This window comes from Macrotis lagotis, chromosome X, assembly GCF_037893015.1.
Source record: "Macrotis lagotis isolate mMagLag1 chromosome X, bilby.v1.9.chrom.fasta, whole genome shotgun sequence".
Lineage (NCBI taxonomy): Eukaryota > Metazoa > Chordata > Mammalia > Peramelemorphia > Peramelidae > Macrotis > Macrotis lagotis.
This window is the reverse complement of record NC_133666.1, coordinates 327,229,628-327,246,121: the sequence shown is the minus strand read 5'-3', so window position 1 is coordinate 327,246,121 and position 16,494 is coordinate 327,229,628. Positions and strand designations below refer to the sequence as shown.

General features: G+C 35.4%; 1 protein-coding gene across 2 annotated transcripts in view; it reads left to right on the top strand.

Annotated features, from left to right (window-relative positions):
• Positions 1-16,494, top strand: part of ELP2 (elongator acetyltransferase complex subunit 2) — a 63,387-nt gene that overhangs the window by 12,790 nt on the left and 34,103 nt on the right. For both annotated transcript variants that reach the window (XM_074206965.1, XM_074206963.1), the window contains exons 4-9: positions 6,909-7,065; positions 8,601-8,678; positions 11,733-11,797; positions 12,562-12,628; positions 13,099-13,239; positions 15,562-15,657. In XM_074206965.1, the coding sequence (XP_074063066.1) occupies positions 6,909-7,065; positions 8,601-8,678; positions 11,733-11,797; positions 12,562-12,628; positions 13,099-13,239; positions 15,562-15,657 (604 nt within the window). The remainder of the gene's footprint in view (positions 1-6,908; positions 7,066-8,600; positions 8,679-11,732; positions 11,798-12,561; positions 12,629-13,098; positions 13,240-15,561; positions 15,658-16,494) is intronic.

Sequence of the window (16,494 nt, the reverse complement as noted above, 5' to 3'; positions counted from 1 at the left end):
AGCTAACATTTCTAATACAATATTTGAATATAGTGGTGATAATGAACATCCTTGTTCCACCCTGATCTTATTGGAAAATCTAATGGCTTTTCCTCATTGCCTATGCTTGTTGATGTGTTTGAATAGATACTGCTTCTCATTTTAAGGAACAATTCATTTATTCCTATGTCCTCTAGTGTTTTTATTAGGATTGGGTGGTGTATTTTGTCAAAGTCATATGAATTCTATTAGGTTATTGATATAGTAAATTATGCTGATAGTTTTCCTAATATTGAAGCAACCCTGCATTCCTGGAATAAATTCTACTTGCTGTAATTGTTTTGCTAATAATTTATTTAAAGTTTTTGTATCCGTATTCATTAGGAAATTGGTCTATAATTTTCTTTTTCAGTTTTGACTCCTCCTGGTTTAGATATCAGCACCATATTGGTGTCATAGAAGAAATCACTTCCATCTTTACCTATTTTTTTCAAATAGTTTATATAGAATTGGAACGAATTATTCCGTGGATGTTTGATAGAATTCACTTTTGAATACATCTGGCCCTGGAGATTTTTTTCCTTCAGGAGTTCATTGATGGCTTGTTAAATTTCTTTTTCTGAGATAGGATTATTTAGATATTTAATTTCCTCTTCTTTTAACTTGGGCAATTTATATTTTTGCAAATATTCATTCATTTCACTTAGATTATCAAATTTATTGGCCTATAGTTGGACAAAATTCCAAATTCTTATTTTAATTTCCTCCTCATTGGTAGTGAATTCATCTTTTTCATTTTTTGATACTAGTAATTTGCTTTTCTTTCTTTTTTTTTAATCAGATGAACCAAAGATTTGCTGTTTTATTAGTTTATTCATAAAACCAACTCTTGGTTTTATTTGTTAATTCAATAATTTTCTTGCTTTTGATTTTATTAATTTCTCCTTTTAATTTCTAATTTGGTATTTGGGAATTTTTAATTTGTTCTTTATTTTAATTGCATTCTCAGTTCATTGATTTATTCTTTCTCTATTTTATTCATATAAGCATTTAGAGATATAATATATCCTCTAATAACTTCTCTGACTCTATCCCATAAGTTTTGGGATGTCTCATTATTGTCATTATCTTGGGTGAAATTATTAATTCTTTTTATGATTTGTTGTTTGATCCACTCATTCCTTAAAATTCGGTTATTCAGTTTCCAATTAGTTTTAGGTTTGTCTTTCCATGGCCCTTTATTGCACTTGATTTTTATTGTTCATGATCAGAAAAGGATGAATTCAATATTTCTGTCTTTCTGCATTTGATTATGAGCTTTTTAATGTGCTAATACATAGTCAATTTTTGTGTAGGTGCTATGTACTGCAGAAAAAAAAGATATATTCCATTCTATCCCCATTCAGTTTTCCCCAAAGGCCTATCCTATATAAGTTTTCTAACATTCTATTTACCTCCTTATCTTCCTTCTTCTTTATTTTATGGTTAGATTCATCTAATTCTGAGAGAGCGAGGTTGAAGTCTCCCACCAGTAGAGTTTTGCTGTCTCTGTCTTCCTGTAACTCATTCAACTTCTCTAAGAATTTGGATGCTATATTGCTTGAAAATAGTATTGAAATTACTTCATTATTTATGGTACCTTTTAGGAGAGGATATAGTTTCCTTCTTTATCTCTTTTAATGAAATTATTTTTGCAGTTGCTTTGTCTGAGATAAGTATAGCTACCCCTTTTTAATGAGTTGTTATTTATAAATCCTTACATCAAAATCATAGACATATCATGAGTGTCCATTACTTCTGGCTAAGTATATTTCCTCCAGTAGAGTAGCACTTCTCAAGAGGTATGAGGCTTTTCCTCCCAGGTAGGGATATATCCAGTTTCATCTTATTGGATGACAATTTTTTTTTTCTTTTCCCTTGCTTACCTTTTCATATGTCTCTTGAATCTCCTGTTTGAAGACCAAATTTTCTGTTTAGTTCTGGTCTTTTCATCAAGAAAAGTTGAAAGTCTCTTATTTCATTAAATGTCCATCTTTTCTCCTGGAGGAGAAGGCTCAATTTTTTTCTGGATAGTGAATTCTTGGCTGCATTCCAAGATTCCTTGCTCTTTGGAATATCATATTCAAGGCTCTTAATGTTGATGCAGTCAGGAACTGTGTAATCCTGACTTTGGATCTTTGGTATTTGAATTGTTTCTTTCTGGCTGGATTTTCTAATTCATCTGATAGTTCTGGAGTTTGGCCACAATATTCCTTGTTATTTTCATTTTGTAATCCCTTTAAGGAAGGGGGTCCATGTATTCTTTCAAAGACTATTTTGCTAAAATTTCTGTTGCTGATCTCTGGTAGGTCACTTGGCCTTACCCTGCTACCCTTGCACTGGGTCTCTGCTCTTTGCTCCTGGGATGCCTACACTCCCCTGTGAGAGACCTTGCTGGATATTGTTCCCTTGAATTTTCTCTGGGTTTCTGTGGATTCAAAATCTGTTAAGAGGCTTAGTTCATCTGAGTTCTGAGGGAAAAACCAGGAGAACTCAAAACTGCCTGTCTTCTCTCTATCATATTGGCTAGAAGTCCCCGGGTTTGCTAATTGTTAAGGGTTTATTCCTGTCTCATAAGGTGGGAAGCCTGGAGAAAGCTCTGATGTTGTTGCCATTTCTATCACATTCCATTCATTGGATTCTTTGGTTCTCTTACTTGTTTTGATTGGACTGTGGGAATAGAAAAGGAACAAAATTCCTTTACTTATACAACAATGGGATTTATTTGGTTACTTCTGTTTGCAGATCCTGGAATAGATAGGAAGTTTAGAATGAGTAAGAAATCAGTAGTGGGGCTGCTAGGTATAGCAGTGGATTGAGCACCTGCCCTGGAGTCAGGAGTACCTGAGTTCAAATGTGGCCTCAGACAATAATTATCTAGCTGTGTGGCCTTGGGCAAGCCACTTAACTATTGCCTTGCCAAAAAAAAAAAAGAAATCAGTAGTAAAGAGTGAGGAAAGATATTCAAAGATAATAATATAGTATTAAAATATGCACAATGCACTTTAGATACATTAGCTTATTTGAATAGTGTGAGGCTGAGATTCAGCTTAGAAAATAGTCCAGTTTGGAGTAGAGGAGCAACTTGAGATAAAATGAGAAAAAGAGGGTATTTTCTATTATTTATTTATTTATTCTTTTAAAAAAATTTTTTATTTATTCTTATTTTTTGAACAAATGATGTTTTTATACATTACTAAAATATTCTTGTTTAAGAGTAAACATAATACCCCTCCTCCCCCAAAACATAGACCCTTATGAGCAATAAAGATAAAAAAATTAAAACAATAATAATAATAGTAGTGATGATGATGATGATGATGATGATGATGATGATGATGATGACGATGATGATGGGGCAGCCAGGTGACGCAGTGGATGGAGCACTGGCCCTGGAGCCAGGAGCACCTGGGCTCAAATCTGGCCCCAGACACCCAACAATCACCCAGTTGTGTGACCCTGGGCAAGCCACCCCAACCCCATTGCTCAGCAAAAACAAAAACCCCAAAATAAAATATAATAATAATAATAATAACAGCAACAATAAATAGTAGGGGCAGCCAGGCAGCACAGCAGACAGACCACCAGCCCTGGAGCCTGGAGCACCCGAGTCCAAATCTGGCCTCAAAAACCCAACAATTACACCCATCTGTGTGCCCTGGGTAAGCCACTCAACCCTATTTGCCCTGCAACCCCCCAAAATAACAACAACAACAACAACAATAATAAATGTGCTTCAATCTTTGTTCCAGCACCTGTCGCGGGTGGATCACATTCTTTATGATAAGTCCATCACAAAAGCTACTTCCATATTTTTCCACTGTTGCCATTGCTGATCACAGCTCCCTCCATTCATACCTCCCTATTACCATACACTATATTTTCTCTCTCCTTTCACTCTGTCCCTCTTAGATGTGCTGTAGGGTAGCTGAGTGGCACAGCAGACAGATCACCGGCCCTGGGATCAAGAGGCCCCAAGCCCACATACCACCCCTTAGGCCCAGCAACCACCTGGCCTTGTGGTCCTGGACAGGCCATCCAATCCCATCCCCTTGCAAGAAGTAAAAAAGAAAATATGTTATATTTGACTACTCTCCCCCACGGTCCACCCTCTCGTCCATCACTCATATCCCCCCCTTCCCATCCCTCCTCTCTCCTTCTTACTCTAGATGTCTATACTCCATTGAGTATATATGCTGTTTCCTCTCCTAGCCACCTGTGATGAGAGCGAAGGTTCCCTCATTCCCCTTTGCTTTCCCCCTTCCATATCATTGCAATAGCTCATTGTAATAAAAAAACTTATTATTTGAAATATCTTAGCCTATTCCACCTTTCCTTTCTCTTACTCCCATTACATTTCCCTTTTAGCCATTGACTCCATTTTTACAGTATATCTTCAAATTCAACTCTCTCCTGTGCTTCATCTATAAAAGCTCCTTCTACCTGCTCTATTAAATGAGAAGTTTCTCATGAGTATTATCAGTATCATTTTTCTATGCAGGAATACATGTAGTTCAACATCATTAAGTCTCTCATATTTTACCCTTCTCCTCCACTCTCTATGCTTCACCTGAGTCTTGTATTTGAAGATCAAAATTTCTGTTCAGCTCTGGCCATTTCAACAGGAACATTCGAAATTCTGCTGGTTCATTGAAAGTCCATCTTTTTCCCTGGAAGAGGACATTTAGTTTTGCTGGGTAGTTGATTCTTGGTTGCATTCTGAGCTCTTTTGTCTTCTAGAATATTATATTCCAAGTCCTATGAGCTTTTTTTTTTAGGGTTTTTTTTTTTTGCAAGGCAAATTGGGTTAAGTGGCTTGCCCAAGGCCACACAGCTAGGTAATTATTAAGTGTCTGAGACTGGATTTGAACCCAGGTACTCCTGACTCCAAGGCCAGTGCTTTATCCACTATGCCACCTAGCCATCCCCCTATGAGCTTTTAATGTAGTTGCTGCTAAGTCCTGTGTGGTCCTGACTGCAGCTCCATGTTATTTGAATTGTGTCCTTCTGGATGCTTGTAATATTTTCTCTTTGACTTGGGAGTTCTGGAACTTGGCTATAATATTCCTGGGTTTTTTTTTTTTTTGGATCTCTTTGTGGGGGAGATCGGTGGATTCTCTCCATTTTTATTTTGCTCTCTGCTTCTTGGACATACAGGCAATTTTTCTGTAGGAATTCTTTAAAAATGATGTCAAGGCTCTTTTCCTGATCATGACTTTCAGGTATCCCAATAATTTTTAAATTATCTTTCCTGAATCTGTTTTCCAGATCAGTTTTTTTTTCAATGAGATGTTTTATATTTTCTTCTAATTTTTCACTCTTTTGGTTTTGAAATATTGTCTTGATTTCTCATAAAGTCAGCAGCTTCCCTCAGTTCCATTCTAGATCTGAAGGATTTGTTTTCCTCAGAGAGCTTTCTTATTTCTTTTTCCATCTGGCCAATTCTGCTTTTTAAAGTATTCTTCTCCTCAGTAACTTTTTGAACTGTTTTATCCATTTGACCTATGCTGGTTTTTAACATGTTATTTTTTTCAGCAGTTTTTTAGATCTCCCTGACTAAGCTACTGACTTCTTTTTCATGTTTTTCTTGCATCTCTCTCATTTCTTTTCCCAATTTTTCTTCTATATCCTTCACTTGAGTTTCAAAATCTTTTTTGAGCTCTGTCATAGCCTGAGCCCAATTTCCATTTTTCTTGCAGTCTTTAGATGCAAGAGCTTATACTTCCTCATCTTCAGATTGAGTATTTTGATCCTTCTTGGGATCATAGACAATGTATTTCTCAGTGGTGTTCTTTTTTCTCTGTTTACTTATTTCCCCAGCCTGTGCCTGGTTTTGGGGTGCTTCCTGCGCTTTTGAGTATTATTGGGACCCCCCAAGGATCTCCATGTGTGAAGCTTTGTCTTCCCTCCTGGTCCGTGAATGACCACAAGTGCACCCCTCTCCCACAGGGCTGAAGTGGTGGTGGGGGCCCTGCTGTTCTATGGGGGGGCTAGACTGTGATCTGAATTTGGTCAGAGCCCCAGAGTCCTGTTCCAGGTACAGAGGACAGTCCTGGGAAGTGTCTTTTCACTCCCCTACCTAGGCTGAATACTCAAGGTTCTGTTGCCTGGGGGCTCCTGCTTACCAGTAGTCTCCTACTTAGCAGCTCCACCTGCTTCCAGTTCTTGGATCTGGGCTGTGGGTTCCTGGATCTGGGCTACGGCAACCATGCTGGGCTTCACTGTTCGTTCTGGCAGAGGCCCCCCTGCTAATCTTCCAAGTTGTGCCCAGTGCTCCCTGGGGTGTAGGTCAGGAAACTGCCCCTGCTGCTGTGAGCCTTGGCTCCCAGTGCCCTGGGGCTGTATCCCAGAGGCTGAAGTTCCTTCACTCTGGCAGGCTGCCCCTCTAATCCTGTGGAGAGGAGCCTTTCCACTATTTTCCAGGTTACCTTGGGCTGGAGAATTGCCTCACTGGATCCCTCTGTGGTTCTGTCTCGAAAATTTAGTTAAGAGTCCTTATTTTATGGATTTTGACATATTAGAGAGCACCTAAGAGAGGATCTTCTCCTGTTGACATCTTGGCTCCACCCCCTCTCTTTTTTTTTTAATGATGAGAAAAGAAAAGTCAGGCCAGAATGAAGCATAACCGTTTAAAAATTAGTTTGATCTTATTTATTTAAAAATAAAATCAATCTCTACATAATAGAGCCACAATTTCGTGCGCAATTCTCTTTTTTCCCCTATTCTACTATATATAGAATAAGAATCCATTCTACTTTCTGTCCCTATCTATACACATGTTGTTTTTCCCTGAATGTAGGTTCATTGAAATAGCTTGTCTTTGTTTTCCTCACTCCTCAGGCAGTGCTTGCATATAGTAGCCACTGAATTTTTTTCTCTTATTGTTGTAGCTTATAGAAGTAACACACTTCAAAGGCCATGAAGGTGCTATTTGTGCTATTACTGCCGTTTACCAGAAGAGTGCCTCAGGTATAGAATTAAATCCACTTATAGTTTCTGCGGCTTCTGATTCTACAGTCCGAGTGTGGTCCAAGGTGAACTCAGAAGGTAAGTAATGTTTCTTCATGTGTTATTGCTTCTGTTTCATTGCTTAGTTTCATGCATTGTCCTTCTCATGAATATTATAGTTTGTTATTTTTCATCTATGTAGTTTCTCCTGTAGATTTAAGTTCTTTGACTCATTGAGTTTTTTCATTTAGGAAATTTTGCAGTGTTTTGAGGTTTGGTGTAATTGGCACATCATCCAAAAAAAAGAAAACTATTTGGAAGACCTTATCTTAAATACTTCTTTAATTTGGACATCATATATAATGGTGGAAAATACCTTTGGCAAACATATGTCTTTTTGTTTTGTGACAACCCCAGTAGGGTTGTCAGACAATTATCTCTTCTGTGATTGGCACAAGCTCACACAGATAATAATTGACTAGATTCAGAATCAAGTCTTTTTTTAATATAAATATTTTATTTTCCAATTATGTAGTAGTTCCTACCAATTATAGTAGTTGTAGTAGTTTGTACCAGTCATTATTTTTGCAAGGTTTTGAATCTTATAATTTTTCCCCCTCCCTTTGTCCCCCCTCCCCCATTAGAAGACAGTCTGATAGTCTTTACATTTGTTTCCATGATATGCACAAATCAGAATTGAATGTGTTGAGAAAAAAAGCATATCCTTAAAGGAAGAAGGAAAAATATTAGAGATAGCAAAATTTTGTAATACCCAAGACAACTTTTTAAAAATCAAAGATGATAATCTTTGGTCTTCATTTAAACTCCACATTTCCTTCTCTGAATACAGATGATATTCCCTATCACAGAGCCCCTAAAATTGTCCCTGATCATTGCACTGATGGTGTGATCAAGTCTATCAAGGTTGATCTTTGCCCCGTGTTGTTAGGGTGTACAATGTTCTTCTGGTTCTACTCATCTCACTAACATCATTTCATGCCTGTCTTTCCAGACATTTCTGAAATTCCATCCCTCCTGATTTCTAATAGAACAATAGTGTTCCATCACATACTTATACCCACAATTTGTTTAACCATTCCCCAATTGATGGGCATCCCCTCAGTTTCCAGTTCTTTGCCATTACAAACAGAGCTACTATGAATATTTTTGTACAAGTGATATTTTTTACCCTTTTTCATGATCTCTTCAGGGTATGACCTAGTAGGGGCATCGCTGGATCAAAGGGTATGCACATTTTGATTGCCCTTTGGGTGTAATTCCAAATTGTTCTCCAGAAAAGTTGGATCAGTTCATAGCTTCACCAACAATGCATTAAGGTCCCAGACTTCCCACATCCCCTCTAACATTGATCCTTATCCTTTCTGGTCATATTGGCCAATCGACTCAGGTCTTTCTTGTTCAGAGTCCAGTGTTCTTTTTTAATATACCATACTACCTCAGACTCCACCCTGACTCCTGTGTTTATTAAGTGCTGGGTTTCTGGGAATTTTCTCCTGTTATCTAGCTGAAATCTAGAACTATCATCATTGGTTAATACCCCATAGCTAATACCCATTTAAGAGCTGCTATAAATAAATGCTATAATTATTAATCATGCTTTTATTATTTCTTAGCAAAATGCCTTCAGACTTTACAGTTTGGAAGTGGATTTATTTTGGATGTCTCCTTATCCTTTTTGCCTAATAGTGTTGGTAAGTATCCTGCTGGTCATATATAAAAGAGAAATGAGTCCTTGTCTAGTTCATCTGAAAAGAAGTACTTCAAAGTACTTCAAGGGCTTGATAAATAAATGTTATATTATACACATACTCACATTCATACTCATATTTATATCCTGAAATAATCTCTACCTTTTGATCACTCTTTTGAGTTCCATGAAATATGTTGTTTATATGATAAATTCTATGCGTTTTGATTGAACTACTGAGATGTTATTGGGTTCTCATATTTATGAGTTTGAAAATTAATTTATACTTGATAAAAAAGTAGCAAAAACCAAATGTATTATGCAAATTATGTATTTATACCTAATTCCATGTATTTTAAATCTTCTGAGTCCAAAGAATTGAACAATTTTGAAAAACCAAGTAGTGATGGCATAGGACCTAGGTTATTTTTACTGAGGTAATAAACTCTTCCTTTTGATGATTTGCTCTCCCTCTAATCTTCTTTCTCCCATCCCCTACCATTTTGACTTCATCTTTGAAAATACTCCTTTTTAACACTAGAACACCTCATATCCCAGGTACATGCATATACCTCAAGACTTTTCCCTAGGGTAGAAACTCCCCTTTTGTCCTAAAACAGCCCCCTTCTAATATATTATCTCCCTTCTTTGAACATTATCTCTGTAGGAGTTGGGACCACTTTTTTTTTTAAGGTTTTTGCAAGGCAAACAGGGTTTGGTGTATCTTTTCTCCACTATCTCTAGAAGTTCTAGATCTTTTAAATGTAAGCCTGATAGAGAGAGCCTCTGCCACTGGTGACTCTGTGTTGCTTTTAGTTTCTCTGTACTGGATAATTTTCTCCTTTCAGAATGTCCTCTGTTGATTTTTGCTTAAGAAGCTGGAACTATGTCTTTTTTCCTTCATTGCTTTGCCTTTTCCAATTTGTGAAGGTGAGGAGGAAACAGGGCAAGTGAGAAGTGGTTTCTAGTTTCCTGAATCAGCTATTCAGCTATTCACCTGTCTTTTTCTTTCTTAGGGTCAAGGGATTTAGCCTGTAGTTGTTTTCCTCTCCCAACTTCTTCCTGACCTATGGGAACTTTTTGGTAGAGGGGAATCTCATTATCTTTAAAATGTAGAGGGATGTTCCTTTGCTGTCAGAGGATCCTGTGCTTGCTATCTGCATGTCTTTGGGCAAGTCATTTAATCTTCTTGGACTTTGGAGGAGTTGCACTCTGAGATCTCTTCCAGCTTTAGTTCTGTGATATTGGGATTCTCTGCCTGCCTCCCTGAGGCATAAAAGACTTGATCCCCCAACTTTGGAAAAGGAAATGATTTTCTCAGTGTATTCCTGATTCTTATTTTTTAAAGATCTAGTTTAACCTTAATTGTGTTGTTTACTTGTTTCTCTATGTATATTAGTTTTATACTTAAAATTAAATTTCTTGAGGACAAGAGCATTATCATTACATCTCTTATTACTCCTTATATTATGACCTTTTGAGAGTAGCATAATTTTTATTTGATAAATTCAGAAAAGCTGGAAAGATTTATATAAATTGATACAAAATGAAGTATAAGCCAGGAAAGCAATGTACACAATGACTACAACATTTTAAGTGAAAAGGGCAAAAATCACAAAACAACAAAAATTATCTATATATGCAGGAGAGAGGATCTATGAATCCTTTGCATATGATGACAAATTATTTTTCATATGATGGTCAATTTTACAAAAATTATTCTCATCACTTCTTAGCTTTTGACTGAGGTCAGATATGGTATTCTTCCCCTTTTTTTTCCTTTTTCTATATTTTCTTTTGTTTTGGTTTTTTTTTTGTTTGTTTTTTTAGGTTTTTGCAAGGCAAATGGGGTGAAGTGGCTTGCCTAAGGCCACACAGCTAGGTAATTATTAAGTGTCTGAGACCGGATTTGAACCCAGGTACTCCTGACTCCAAGGCCGGTGCTTTATCCACTACGCCACCTAGCACCCCCCCTATATTTTCTTAAAATAAATTCTTATAAGGGATGTTTCTAGAAAGGAGGAGAGAAGGAACACAGGATAAAATGTAGGTCCTGTTAAAACAAAAGGTGAATAAAAATGTATTTCAAAAAAAAAGAAAGATGGTTAGTTTCACATCTATTCATATAGGACTGACTCGTCATTTCTTTCCATCTGTTGTTCTTTCTTCCCTCTTTAAAAGACTTTCTTTTCACCAGGCTTTTATCCAAGTCATTCTCACTTCTCAGTATAATACTTGCCCATCTGTCACAATCATTCTTTGAGCCAAAGGGGTATTCAGACTTATATTCTTGCCTGAAGAAAATTTTCTTTGATGGTTGTCATTTTTGTTAGTCATTCACTGTATTTATGCTGAAAGATGTGATCATTCAAAGATTTATAATTTCCTCCACAATTTATTTTTTGTCAACTAATCAACTATTTTCTTTCATCTTTCTCTTCTCTTTCTCTCTCCTGTTCTTCTCCTCTTCTTCCCCTATTCCTTCCCCAAATCTAACTGAGGAAAAATATTTAGTTTGATTATAATTGTGTTAATTAGCCACAATGATGAAGCTTTGGTTGAGTGATTAAGGAGTGATCTTTGATATTTTCAGTAATGGTCACAGTAGTCAATAGGCTATAGTAAGATTGCCAACAGTTGTTTGGAGGAGAATGGATATGGGTGACAGTAAATAGAAGTGGAGATACATAACATTGATCCTTTCAAAAGATTATTGCTCCAGTAAATATTAATCCAGTCACTGTTTGTTGAGTCTTAGACAGCTTAAAGCTAAAAGAAATGTAATACTTAAATATGAAAGATATTATTGTGGTTACAAGAATTAAGTAATATTTAACTGTATTTTCTATCTTATTGTGGTAAGATTCAACCCAAATCTCAGCATAAAGCAATTTGTTATTAGAATGTAAGCTCCTTGGGGCTGGTGATTATTTTTCCATTTGTTTTTGTATCTTTAGAGCCTAGCCTAGCATATAAAAGGCAATGAATGAATACTTATGCAATCAAATTAAACTGACAGTTTTGCAATTAAAAAATACTCTCTGATCTTGTTTTTTAGTGCCAGTTCTAGCTTGTGGCAGTGATGACTGCAGAATTCATTTGTATGTTCAGCAGAATGGTCAGGTATTACTTTTTACTCTTGCTTTTGGAAATGCCTCCTACTTTTTTTCTTTTGTTGTCCTATTACAATCTGTTGAAATAACATCTGATAACTATATATTTATGCTTATGCATTCTTATATTTTTCTAATATAATTATGTATCATAAATTCATGATTCTTTCCTTTAAAGGAAATTGAGGTAAAAGGATGAAAAAATCAAATTATTTGCCCAAAGTCATGTAGGTGTAAGTCAAGTATTACATTATGAGTTTTGATTCCCAATTTAATTGAGAATTTAAATGGTATGTAAATGGTTTACTCTCTATAGAATTGATACTCCCTCCAAATAAGGAGATGGGGGGGGTTGCCTTCTTTTTGTAAGGCAGTGGAGTTAAGTGACTTGCTCAAACTCACACAGCTTGGTGGGGCGGCTAGGTTGCACAGTGGATAAAGCACTAGCCCTGGAGTCAGGAGGACCTGGGTTCAAATCCGGTCTCAGCCACTTAACAATTACCTAGCTGTGTGGCCTTGGGCATGTCACTTAACTCCATTTGCCTTGCAAAAACCAAAAAAAAAAAAAACCAGTCACACAGCTTGGCAATTATTAAGTGTCTGAGACCGGATTTAAACTCAGGTCGTCCTGACTCCAGGGCTGGTTCTCTATCTACTATGCCACCTAGCTGCCCCTGAAGATGGTTTTGATGTAAATTTTTGAGGATAAATTAAGTTCTTCATGTGTGTTTATATGTTGAGTACCTAAAGGAATTTTGTTATTTTGTTTTATAGTTTCACAAAATGCTTTTGCTCTCTGGACATGAGGATTGGATAAGAGGAGTTGAATGGGCAACCTTTGGTCAGTATAAAACCTGGCAAAATATGAAGCAAAAAATAGTAGCAAGCTAACTCATATCTTTCTAAGTTTCTCGGAAAGAAATATAACATTTCCTCCCTTCTTTTATATCTCCTGTTCTAGCTAGAATAAAGCAGTTTAACAGGACTTAGAAAACTTAAGCAACTCAGTATTCTATAGGAAAGTAACTTTTTGAGAAATATCCTTGTAGAAAATTGTCTTCATGAGTTTATAAAGATCTATTTTGAGCTTTATGTTAACAATTTTCCATGTTATTTTATGAATCCCTAACATCATAAGGCATTTTACACATATTTTGTAGCTCTGTGTTGTGTGTGAGGTTTTTGAAAACATTTTAAGTGTAATGTTGGGGAAGGAAACTATATAAACAAAATCCTAGAATGTGCTAATTACTGTGGAAGAAAGAGACTATTTTTAAAATATAACATTAAATTATCATTTTTCTTCATTAGGTAAAGATATTTTTTTAGCAAGCTGTTCCCAAGACTGTTTGATTAGGGTCTGGAAGTTGTATGTAAAATCAACATCCTTAGAAATTCAAGAAGATGATGATATAAAGCTGAAGGAAAATACTTTTACTGTGAAAAATGAAAGTGAGTAGTAACAAAAATGTTATGATATAGAAATCCTTGGTTTGATCCCATCTCTGTAGTTCATTTAGCCTTTTCACTCAGTGATTAATTTGAAAGTTATTTCTCTACAGATGTCAGTTCTGTATCAAAAATTAATTTATGAAATTTTCCTTTTATGAAAATGATTCATCTGAAGGCTTTCCTTGAAAATGAAATATTTGATGGTGTAAAATATTTCCAAATGGTTCAACTAGAACAGACTTTGTTTGAATAAATGTATAACATTATATGAGATCAAAATTGTGACAAACAGTAAATACATTACGAGGAAAATTTTGCAGTATAAAATATTTGCTGTAATTTTTTAAACATTGGTGAGTAGGCAGTTTTAAAATTGAAACTTATTTAACATGCACATTCAGACTTAAAATTATCAAGGGTGTGTATAATGCATTTTTTTTTCTGACTAGTCTGTGATTTCATTGTTGAAGGAAAAGCTTGGTAAGGAAGATCCCTTTGCTTGTACGCCTCACTATTGACATTGCCACTTACAACTTAAAGTCTTCAAGAATTCTCTGGAATAGGTGACTTGTCCAGGGTCTTACAGGACTTGAGCAAGATTTCTGTCATCCAGAACCAAATATCTCTTCATTTTCCCACACTGCCTCTTATATTCACATACTTACATACATATAATAGACAAAATAGTCACAGTATTCATATTGTGTTCTATAAAATTATGCTTTTTTATTATAAAACATGGAAGCCTTACTACTATGTTAATATTATATATACTGGAATTTCCCTTTCTTATGGAAACCTATATTTAACAGTTAATGTTTATATAAGTATTGTTCAATTCTAATGGTATTCTATTGTGAAAGCATTAAATATGCACAATATTGTGTTTGAACTCTTTGTTTCTTTTCAGGCAGGAAGTTCTCAAACTTTTATATTGTAATAAGAACTTAGGATTGAATGTTATAGCATACAACTAAACTTATAGCAAATTCTTTCTCCTATCATTCTTGTTACATTTCCTCATATGATAATAATGTATGTTCCATTCTTCTGGTTCTGCATTATTTTATAAACTTTTTTTCAGGTTTCTTTTTGCATCTTTCACACTTGTTCATCTTAATTCTATTATTGTAGCACAGTTTATTTAACTATATCTTCTATCATGTCTTCTAGCATTTAGGTTATTTTCAGCTTTTTTTTGAATTGATTTATAATGTTTCTATAACAGTATCCAAACAGAACTTTTTATTCATTCATTCATTCATTCATTCAGGTTTTTGCAAGGCAAATGGGGTTAAATGGCTTGCCCAAGGCCACACAGCTAGGTTATTTTTAAGTGTCTGATGAGGCCAAATTTGAACTCAGGTACTCCTGACTCCAGGGCTGGTGCTCTATCCACTGTGCCACCTAGCCACCACTATTTTTTTTATAACACTTTCAAAATCTATTCCTGAAAGTGTTTCATAACTCACTTTGTTCTGCCAGACTGTGCTTGATCTCATCCTCACCTACATAGTCAAAGTACATTGATCTTTATTGGATAGTCGATAGCATACTTTAAAAATAGAGGAAGGGAGAAGACACTCTATATTAAATTATTGATACCCTAAACTTAAATTTATTTAATCTAACATTGAAAAAAATATGTATTCTTTAGGGATTTTTATTAATTCTTTTGATTTTAAGTTTTAAATTGCAAACTTTTTGAAAAGTCCAAAGAGCACTCAATACTAAAACCCGTGTTTTACATATTATCTCTGTTACTTGCTATTCTTGTGAGCTGGAGTCTGTCATTACCTCTGGGACAAAGGTGTCAAGATTTTCATTGAGATGGCAGGAGACCCAGGGCTTAAAGATATATTTGGTACATTCATTTTTTATATTTCATTTTTAAGCTGGTTTTATTATGGTAAGCTTAATATATAATAAGTCTTTATAATTTTCTTTTTGACATAAATTCTATTTCATGGATAAAGGAAAAAAACATTTAGACTATTTTCAATGTACTTAAACATTTTACGTTCCATTTCTCCTGATCATTAACATACGCTGTATAGCTGAGTTGATTCTGGGGCTTCTTTGGGAAAGTGCTTAGGTAGCCATGTATTGTAAGAATGCTGGTGTCTGGGGGATCACAAGACCGAGGGTCTAGTTGTGGCTGGTGGCTGTGTCATCTTAGACAAATCATGCACCTCTGGATCCTAGTTTGTTCATTTATCAAATGAAGTTATTGGGCCAGTTATTCTCCAAGGATTTTCTGTCTTTGAGTTGCAATGATTTCTGATTTTACAAATAAGTAATTTAATTTCCCTTTTGTTGTAGATACTGAGGCAATATATGCTGTTACCTTGGAGACAGTGTTAGCTGGACATGAAAATTGGGTAAATGCTGTTCATTGGCAGCCTTCTTTTTACACAGGTAGGAAAGAGATAAATGGAGGTTTACTAAATATTTATCTGACCACATGGTTACAGTAGAGAATTCATTCTTTATATGTAATTGATAATCCATTTAAAAATATTCAGTTTGTAAGTCATGTTAAATAATCATACCTGTTGGCTATATGATATCATAGCAGTTCTATATTGCATACCATAACTATCATACCAAAGGAGAAATAGAGAAACAAGTTTCTGGGAGCTAGGGGGTCTGAACTCAAGGAATCAGTGTTGAAAAATTGCTGTGGTCTGGGCTAGAGAGAGGATCAGGGTCGGAGAACACAGTTCGGGGGAGGAGTTGGAAAATGAAAAGAAATATGAACTTCTAAATGACAACTACAGTTTTTGGTATATAAACCAAATTTCTGGCATGCCATGGAACTTATCAACAAGTGTTCAGTTTATTCTTTTGTAGAGTTTCTGATTTCTTTTTTTAGGGTTCATAACTGATTTTATAGTGGGTGGGAATGCAAGGTTTACATAAGAGAAATTCAGTTTATGGTTAACTCTGGGATGTGAGAATAACTGAACTAATTTGCTTTGTTATGTATATCAGAATAATATATTTCATTTTTGCCTTGAACACAAAGTCTTGTACTTCTGAACTTCTTCAAAATTGTATCTCTTTTGTAGTCCTAAAGCAGACAAGTGGTTTTTCCATTCCTTCATTTCTTTCAATATCTATGTTAGTAGTTGATGTAAGACAAAAATGAGTAGTTAGAATAGGAGTTAGTGTCAAGATTCAAAGACTTCCTGGCCAAACTAGTACACAAATATTGAATTAGTAAATTAGATGTAGGGTTAGAGTGTGCCAAGT